The 10,000-nt window shown below is 45.4% G+C and overlaps 2 protein-coding genes across 4 annotated transcripts in view; one reads left to right on the plus strand and one right to left on the minus strand.

Moving 5' to 3' along the window:
* The window catches only part of dbn1 (drebrin 1), a 46,926-nt gene extending 37,952 nt beyond the window's left edge, over window positions 1-8,974 (plus strand). The window contains exons 7-14 of the mRNA XM_035625543.2: window positions 101-252; window positions 335-392; window positions 826-882; window positions 1,327-1,441; window positions 6,445-6,594; window positions 7,423-7,895; window positions 8,002-8,101; window positions 8,222-8,974. Of these exons, the coding sequence (XP_035481436.2) occupies window positions 101-252; window positions 335-392; window positions 826-882; window positions 1,327-1,441; window positions 6,445-6,594; window positions 7,423-7,895; window positions 8,002-8,101; window positions 8,222-8,277 (1,161 nt within the window). The 3' untranslated portion in view covers window positions 8,278-8,974. The remainder of the gene's footprint in view (window positions 1-100; window positions 253-334; window positions 393-825; window positions 883-1,326; window positions 1,442-6,444; window positions 6,595-7,422; window positions 7,896-8,001; window positions 8,102-8,221) is intronic.
* A 905-nt stretch (window positions 8,975-9,879) lies between these two features.
* The window catches only part of LOC118300791 (proline-rich protein 7), an 18,686-nt gene continuing 18,565 nt past the window's right edge, over window positions 9,880-10,000 (minus strand). For all 3 annotated transcript variants that reach the window (XM_035625545.2, XM_035625544.2, XM_047329103.1), the window contains one exon: window positions 9,880-10,000. This exon is cut by the window's right edge and continues 1,098 nt beyond it. The gene's annotated coding sequence lies outside the window, so the exon portion shown is untranslated.

Consider the following 10,000-nt stretch of genomic DNA (forward strand, 5'->3'; position numbering starts at 1 on the left):
ATGTAGTCTTTAATTTCTGGTTCACGTCACAACAACAAAACATTTGTTTCTAAAAACTCTTTACTTCCTGGTCACGTGACGTGCGGTCGTTGTTCCGCAGCGAGAGGAGGAGCTGAGGAAGGAGGAGGAGAAGAAGCGATTGGCCGAGGAGCGTCAGCGCTTCGAGGAGGAGAGGATGGAGCTGGAGAGGAAAGAGCAGGAGAACCGGGAGCAGAGGTACCGAGAGCGGGAACGTCAGATCGAGGAGCACAGGTGAGGAACACACAGTTTATGTTGAGTATTATTATTATCATTATTATTATATATTAATACATGTGTTTGTGTGTGAGAACAGGAAGAAGATTCAGGAGGAGGACGAGGTCAGAGAGAGGTTACAGAGCCAGGCGACCATCGTGAGTCTGTCTGTGTGTGTGTGTGTGTGTGTGTGTGTGTGTGTGTGTGTGTGTGTGTGTGTGTGTGTGTGTGTGTGTGTGTGTGTGTGTGTGTGTGTGTGTGTGTGTGTGTGTGTGTGTGTGTGTGTGTGTGTGTGTGTGTGTTGAGCCTCATATAATCTGTGATAAAGAAATGTCGTCTCCTTGACAAAAGAAAAAAAGTGTTAACAACTGGAAAAGATGCTTAAAAAATAAGAAGCTCACAATTTATTAAATGTCAAAGACAAAATATAAAAAATGTTTTTAGAAAGTGAGCGTCTTAGTAACAGTCTCTGTCGCCCCCTGCTGGTGTGGAATCGTTCCCTCCAGACGAGAACATTTGATTATTTTATTGGTTATTGTATTTTATTGTCTGTTTCTGCCTCTTCGTGCGAGTGACCGTTCTCGTCTGCAGGCGGCCGTGGCGAGTCTGGACGACCTGAACCTGGACAAGAAGGAGACGGAGGTGGAGGTGAGTCTGACCGCAGCTTCCCACAGACAGGACCAGGAAACAGGAGAGTTTCTGGATCAGACATCAGCGTTATGTAAATCCTGAGCTCACCCGAGGCTCAGTGGACGTCCACATGTTCTACATGAGGAGTGGAACTGTGTGTGAGGAATTCTACTGCTTTTGCCACTTTTCCCGAGTCAGACAGAAAAGACCTGGTGTCTGAACTTGAGTCTGACGTTTCTGTCAAACAGAAATATTCCACCAACTGCCTCAGTCTTTGAAAAGCTCTGACGTGAGATAACTGGATCAGTTGGATCAATACAACAAATTAAAACATGAATATTTGTTGTTAATCTGAGACGATCGAAGCTGTTTGTTGCCTGATTCATACTCATAAAGAATAAAGACTATGAGTTGAGAAGAGCCGAACGAGTGTAATCCAGCAGGTTGTGTGTTCGTCTGCAGGAGGCGAAGGCGATCATCGCCCAGCGCTCAGGGAACCCGCGGGAGTTCTTCAAGCAGAAGGAGCGAGCGATGACCGTCAGCGTGGACACCTCGCCCGTCTCCGTGCACCGGACCGGTAAACACCTTTCACTCTCAACTGTGTGAAGTATCACAGGAACAGCTGTTCGTCGTCCCGTCCCACGTCGCAGAAAAGGTTTTCTGAACAAACTGTGAAAGACTTTCACCATGAAAGGATTTTCCAGGTTCAGACGTTTGAGCATCGCAGCTTCTTCCCTCGTGATGATGATTTGACATCCTTGTTTGTTTCAGTGTTTGTCATGAGGATGTGACTTGTTCCACACTTTTTAAAATCCTGTGTTTCTCATCGTCTGTCGGACTGATGATCTGACGGAATCAAATGACTGAGAAGAGACGCGTTGAAGCTCCGACAACAACTCAAACCTCCGTAAAGACAAATCATCAAACCACCAAATCTCAAAATGACTCATGTTCCATCTTTCCACCGAGATTCAGTGAAATCCCATCAGTAGTTTTTCCGTAATCCTGAAAAACAAACAGAAACATGAACTCCTTCACGAACGTTATTCTCAATATTCTGACTTTATTCTGGACTTCATTCATAAAATGAACATAACTTCTCTCTCATTTATTTTATGTCTGAACCTACAAAAAGTCTTTTCATTTTCATTTTCCTCTTTGAGTAAAAACTTCTCGGTCTGATTTGTTCCTGAGTTCAGAGGATCGTTTTTTTCTTCTTCTGGGATTTACGATGCGAAGCCTCAGTTTCTGGTCTAGCGCCTCCTCTGGTGAACTGTATGTTGTCTCCAGTCGACACTAACAGCTTCTCTTCCTGTCTTTCTCTCTCTCCTTCACCTCTACACTCCTGTTGGTGTCCTCATCCCTCTCTCCTCTTCCACTCCCTCCTTCCTTCACTCCTTGTCGTCGTGGATTTCTGCCGATCCGTCCCACAATCCTCTCTGTTCTCCTCCCGGGGGCTGAACGTCTCTCCCTCCCTTCCTGCCGTGTGTTCCGTCTGTCTTGTCTCGTCCGTCTTCCCGACATCTCTCTGTCCTGGTGCGTCGCTCTGTGTCCTTGTCATACGTGTGTGTGTGTGTGTGTGTGTGTGTGTGTGTGTGTGTGTGCGGACCGCCAGGCCGTCTGGACAGCCCCTTCTTGAGGCAGCAGCACAGCCCCAGTCCGACCCCCCCGCCCCGGGGCGCCTCGCCCCTCCGCACCCCGCCACACGCACGGACGCAGCCCGCCGCTGCAGCCGGTAGGTACAGCACGTAACCCGTTAACAGCAGAAGAGGAAGAAGAAGAAGAAGAAGAAGAAGACGACGACAACAAATGGACTCTTTCCAAAATCCCTCTTCAGACGAGACGTTGAAATAAGAGCGACTGATCAGAAACAAACAGAACGTAACGTCCTTTGTGAAGGAAATGTCTTCACATCATCTCATCACAACAACAGTTCGACTTTATAAAAACAACTTCTTAAATGATAGAAGAGCAAAAATCCTGGTTAGCATGCTAACCAGCTAGCTGCTAGCCCCGCCCCTAGCGTCAGAGAGTGACGAGTCACTGTAGCGTCCAGTCCAACTTGTTTTTCCAAATATAAAAATGATCATTAGATCATTTTCTACCTCTGTGAAGTATTAAATTCAGTTTGTCACAGTTCGCCCACCAGCAGGGAACAGGCTGCGTTCAGGTCCACGCAGCAAACTCTGAAACCCTCGCTCCGGATTTCTAACCAAATAAAAACCGTCTTGAAACTTGAGAGTGACGACGTTGGTGCAACGCTTTTTTTTATCTTTGTTTGATTTCTACGTCTTTTATTTTCTACGAGTGCTCGCAGGCGAGCGTTGACTCCCGCCATCTTGCTACTAGCGTTCACGTCCGTTGCGTCCATGGTCACAAAGGTTCCTCCGGTTCACCGAAGTTGAAATAACCCTGAACGGAACCGGTTCCAGAACCAGTTCCCTGCTGGTGGTAATAGGAACTCTTCTCCTTCAGCCTGAGCACTCACAACCTCCCTTTGCTAATAAGCTAACAGGCTAACACTAGCGTTAGCATTAGGTTAGCTTGAGGCTGTGACCCGTGTCTGTGTGATGGATGTTGAGTCTGTCGTCTTCGTGCTTCAGACGTCGTCCGCTCTGCTGATTATTATTATTAATATCTCTTATTAATGTCTCTTCTTTTGTTTTGTTTTACATGATGTTATATATGATTTAAATTGGCACTAAAATATTAACTGTGATTCTCTCAAGGACAAAGAGATGAAAGTAGAATCTCACCTCCCTCCTCTTCTGATCCTCAATCTCATGCTTCTGATGCTGGACCCAACTCATACACACACACACACTCACACACCAACACAAACACACACACACACACACACACACTCACACACCAACACACACACACACCAACACAAACACACACACACAAACACACACACACACACACAAACTCTCACACACCAACACAAACACACACCAACACAAACACACACACACACTCACACACTCACACACCAACACACACACACACCAACACAAACACACACACACAAACACACACACACACACACACAAACTCTCACACACCAACACAAACACACACACACACTCACACACTCACATACCAACACACACACACACCAACACAAACACACACACACCAACACAAACACACACACACACACACACACACTCACACACCAACACACACACACACCAACACAAACACACACACACCAACACAAACACACACACACACACACACACACACAAACTCTCACACACCAACACACACACACACCAACACAAACACACACACACACACACACACACACACACAAACACTCACACACCAACACACACACACACCAACACAAACACACACACACCAACACAAACACACACACACACACACACACACACAAACACGCGCACACACACACACCAACACACACACACACACACCAACACACACACAAACACTCTCCTGCTGCTTCTAATCCTGAACAATCCTGACCCACCAACCCGTGAGTGTCTGTGTGTGAATGTGTGTGTGATGACGTCGAGTCGGTCGTCGCCGCCGTCCGTCGGCCTGGACGTTCGCTGTTCGATGTCTGTGGGGTCGATGTTGTCGTCGCTGAGATTTAAAAAAAAACATAACGGTGATTGTAGTTGAGTTTTGGCTCATTAACTGACTGTGAACAAAGACAACGACACGTCTCTTCTTCCTGCCGTCGTTCAAACACTAAGCTAAAATATCTGAGATTCAGAAATGGCCATCTTGTGCTGATGACATCATGTGGAGTCAGTATCTCAGTGGTATCGAGGCCACGCCCACAAACTCTTGACCAATCACGAGTCAGTGCCGTCTCAGTCAGTTTTGATCATCTAATAACTAATGAAAATCGACAGAAACTTTTTTGGAAACATTTATTTAACGTCTACTTAGATATTTTACATTAGTCCATGTCCTATCTGCTAACACAGAGGGGGCGGGGCTTATGACCTGTACTGCAGCCAGACACCAGGGGGCGATCAGGATGTACTGGCTTCACTTTAGAGGAGATGTCATGTCGTCCATCTTTGTTTACAGTCTGTGGTCTCACATTTCTGGAAAAGTAAAAGCCAAAGTTAACAAAAGTAGCTGAACAAATATTTACCTTCATGACAAGAATGCGAGGGAAAAAAATCATCACCGTTATGATCTGTGCTGTGTATGACTGCATGTCTGTAGTGGGCAGACGTTATGGGTGGAGGAGGAACCAGTTCACTCCTGATTCTAGGAACAAAAAGCCCCAATATCCTCATGATGTGAGAGCTGAGACGTCCGTCTCTTCTCAACAAGGTCGTTTGACCCCGAGAGGTTTCCGTCCGTCCGACAGGTGAACTGGAGAATCCGACCCCATGCGAGAGACGCTGCCTGAGCAGGAAGTGACTGTAATCACACGTCTCACTGATCCCGTCGTTGGCCGTGTAGTTCTTCATCTGTGGTTTGTTGTGTTTGTGTCCTCTGGGCTCCGAGCGGGAACGTCTGAATTTTAACAAGCATGAAGTCATGGATCATCTGCAGCATCCTGGATGTTGTTAAAGCACTGTGGCTGCGACTCGTCTGTCACGTGACGACATATTGTGATGGTTTGATAATGATCTGTCCTGTCTGGGACACTGGGGCCAATCTGAGCTGTGATACTGAGATATCTAACAGGATATCTGAATCATATCTGCACCACATGTTGAGATACTTCAATCTGGACCAGACCTGATTGACAGATCCGTTAGCATAGGTAACAAACAGAGCTAGTTTAAAAGCTGAAATATCTCTGGACACATGATGTCATCACCAAGATCGTTCCTCAAGGTTTATTCTTTTGATGGTTTTTGCCAATTGGAGAATTTACTGCATTGTCTCTGCTTGACAGTTTTCAACGCTAAAAGGATCCTGACCCAGTTTGTGTCGGGTCTCACACTAGATTTGTTTCCATCAAAATGTTAAGCGAATTTTGAATTCTTGGAATTGGAAGATGACGCTATAGGCTGATCAGTCATGTGAGCTACATCAGAAGAGCAAAGTTGTTTCCTTCTCACATTTTCTCGCTAAAGGCAAAAACCACATCAAGTTAACTTATGAACTTTTTTTTCAAGTTTTGTTGTTTCCATCGACTTTTTCTAATGCGATTGGTTGATGGAAACAGAGCTCCTGTGTCTGTCTGCGACCCAGGAAACATCGTTTATGGGAATATCGGGAAGGTCAGCAGACGGCGTTGAGCTGTCAGGACCCATGTGACTGTTTCTGTCTGTTGGTCATGTGACAGTAGCAGAGGTGATGTGGTCGCTGTGATGTTTTGTGGACTGTCGATGTGTTGAAGCAACACGGATGTGACAGAAACGGTTTATAGTTGGTACAGTTTGTATTTACTTTACACTTAGATGTAGAAACGTAGATGTTCATATTATCCTGTAGTTCTCAAACATCCGGCCTTCGTCTCAGTTCATCATCATCACTTTCTGTGTCACTTCAACACGTCTGGTTCCTGAGAAGGAGTTAGTTGGAGGGTTTCTGTCGGATGTAAGATCATGTTGTGCCGTTGTTTCCCTCCAGGGGACGATGACGATGACGATGACGACGACGACGACGACGAAGCGAGCGCAGAGCGCAACGTGGCCGCCGTGTCGCCCGTTCCCAAAATCGTCACCACAGACATCAGAGAGGACTTCGGCCGCGAGGGGGAGGACGGCAGAGACGCGTTGGGTGAGACGGACGAACCGTTAGGCGCTGTTACTGACAGTTATATTAATATTAATGATGATAATAATCTGTCTTGTAGTGGGTTTGATTGAAATATCAACCATCAGCTTTTGTTCAAGGAGCCGACTTCATATTTGTTTTGTCATTTGAAGAAATCTGTTGATTCAAGATTTTTCATTTATCGTCTTTAAATCATTACGTTTACCAATTTACTCATGAAACTTCACAGTTATATTATTCAGGAAGTGACGTGTGTGAGATGTCATATCACTGTGACTGTTGTTGCTACTGCTACATAGCTAACGTTAGCATTAGGAGCTGTTTACTAACCAATCAGAAACATTAGTTTAGCGTCAACCTTCATTTCTTCACTCAACACCAATGTTGTTCTTCTTTTATTTCTACCACATGTTTGTTAGCATGCTAGCTGCTAGCCCCGTCCCTAGCATCAGAGAAGAGAATTTTTGAGTTGATTTACAATGTGTCGACTAACAGAGTGTTTTTAACAGAAAGATGATCCTGGTTTTTAATTCTGCCACAAACATCTGACTATCAGCTTGTTTTTTCAGTTTGAACTTAGTGTTGCTTGCTAGCAAACAAGCTAATGTTATCACAAGTCAAACTGTAAGTGAGATGCTCTGTGGGGAGACGGGGTCGGGACATGTTGCTTCCGTATTAAATGTTTTAACAGCACTTTTTTTTTAAGTGAATAAAATACTGTTGAAACAATAGTTTGACTTTTCAGCCTAATTGAATCCAGTTCATGATCAAGTTGAGATCAACGTTGGTGAAGAAACATAATGAAGTTGGTGTCTTGCTCGTCGTCTCCAGACTCGGTGGCGAAGCCGGAGCAGAAGCCGCCGGTACAGGAGTCGACGCCCACCAAGCCCGTGCAGAGCGTCGCCCCTCAGGCCCGCGACTCGTCCGGCTTCTCGGTGTGGGAGTCCGGGACGGAGCACCTGGTCAACCTGTGGGACAGCAGCTCGGCTCCTCCCACAAACCCCTCCCAGACGTCCCAGTCCTCCAACCTGGTGGACCTGATGGGCGACGTCCTGCCCAGCGCCGCCGCCGCCGCCGGCCGCCCTCAGCCACTCCTCAGCTTCGACGACATGATGGACGGGACTCTCTGCTCGGCAACCGTCGCCGAGGACGACCCGTCCAGCCTGGTGGACGTGACCTGCTCCGATCAGATGACCCTCAGCTACCAGCATGCACTGCAGCACGCGTCGGGGGACGGGCAGGAGCTGGATGACGGACAGCTGCTGATGACCAATGGGGAGACGCTGCTGAAAGAAGGGACGCAGGTCAGACGGGTTCACGCTGCTGCTGCACATTCACACTCAGGCTTCCGGACCTTTCACTCCTTAACGTCCTTGTTTTCTTCCTCCGTCTGTCTGTCGGCTCTCGCAGGCGAGTGAGGGCTACTTCAGCCAATCGCAGGAGGAGGAATTTGGCCAATCGGAGAATTCCTCGGCCAAACCAGCGCCAGTGTTTTATAACAAGCCACCAGGTGAGAAACTCTTCTGTCAGGGAGTTCTTACACGTGGTTGTTGTTGTTTTGTTGTGATGCTTCCGTCACTCGTCCTCAACACTTCCAACACGTGTGTGTGTGTGTGTGTGTGTGTTTCAGAGATTGACATCACGTGCTGGGACACAGACCCCGTGGTCGACGACGACGACGACTAACCGGCCAATCGGACGCCACGTCACGCCATCGGACCAAGAGGAAGTAGGAAGTGCCGCTTCATGAAGAAAAACTGATTTTTTTTTCTAAAAAAAAAGAAAAAAGAAAAACACAAACAAACAAAAAAAGTAATAAATAATAACAACAACAACAACAACAAGTTTCATCATAAACTACTTCTGTCTTGATCTTTTAGAGGAAAACAAACCGTAGCCACGTTTGATGCTCAGCTCAGTTTTTATTTCTGTGTTTTGTTCTTTTTATTTATTTCTTTTTCTTTTTGCGATGCAGATGTATTAGCCGGAGCTTTGGGAACTTTTTTTTTTCTGTACATGATTTATTAATCGTTAACGTAGCGCACTGCGCCTCACCTGCTCTGTAGTGCTTTAATAATAACACCATATAAACTAATCCTGTGTATAACTTCACTCTCTTTCTTTCTTCTTCTTCACCTCCTTCCTCCCGCCGACACACTTCACCTCCGCAGGAAGTTCGTCTTGTTATTTAGCGAAAAGAAGTTTAAAAATAAACAACAGCAACGACGACGACGGTGAAACATTTAACTTATTCTGGTGTGTCCGAACTTCAGGATGAAATCTGCTGACACGAGTCAAACTGTGGCTTCCTGTTTCACCTTTTTCACTCCTTTTGTATGATTTTACGACTGAACTCAAGATTAAACGGCTTCTCAATCTGAAATCCGGTTCCGTGCACTTTGATTTCTTCTTCTTCTTCTTCTTCTTCCTCGTGGGCGACGAGCCGCGGGTCTCTGTCGAGCTCTGTGACGTTTTCACCTCACTTCCTGTTTAGAGTCGACGAGGACGCAGGACGTCTGTGTTTCTAATTTGATAAAACAAAGGCTCATTTTCCGGTGGGACAAACCTGAGTCACATGAGTCAAACAGACATGTCTCTATATATATATATATATATATATATATATATGTATATATATATATATATATATATATATATATATATATATATATAGAGACAGACGCTAGTGGAACACTTGATGAACTGAGAGTGAATCCTTCCTCCTCCTCCTCGTCCTCCTCTCACACCGGACACTTCAACACCTCCACCACCAGATGGCGTCAGTGTCTCCTTCACACTGTCCTGTCCTCATGTTTCTGCTCTTTACAAACAATCAATAATCGTCTTTAACTTCTTGTTACATCAGATTTCCCAGGGACAATATATTCAACGTCTGTGAATAAGATCTTCTGAATATGACACACTGCCGCTTTAAGAAGATCAGAACAATCAGGTAAGACGAGAAGAAACGAACAAGAAAAACACAAACAAGTAGAATAAAATACAGAATCTCCAATAAAAAGACCCAATGAATCTTCAACTGAATCCTGAAGACGTGAGGACATTTCATTTGATCTGAAGATCCTGAGAGAAGGTCTGTTTGTCTGTTGGTTTAATTTTAAGAAGGAAATATACAAAAACTACAACATATGTTGGAGCGGATTTAAAGAGACTCAGGGTTTGTCATGTTTGATCTTGTGGAGATTCCATTTCGTCGTATGTGAGAAATAAAACTTGTTGAGTGTGAAGATAAAACACTTCACTCCATAAATTACAGGACGAAGCATCGATGGCGAAGATGTTTTTATTTCATGAGAGAAGGAATTTGTCACAAAACTTAAGAAGAAGGATATTAAATCTGTTTTTAATATTAAAAGTCTGACCGTCGTCATCCTGCGACCGCCACAAA

This window comes from Scophthalmus maximus, chromosome 2, assembly GCF_022379125.1.
Source record: "Scophthalmus maximus strain ysfricsl-2021 chromosome 2, ASM2237912v1, whole genome shotgun sequence".
In the NCBI taxonomy this organism is placed as follows: Eukaryota; Metazoa; Chordata; class Actinopteri; order Pleuronectiformes; family Scophthalmidae; genus Scophthalmus; species Scophthalmus maximus.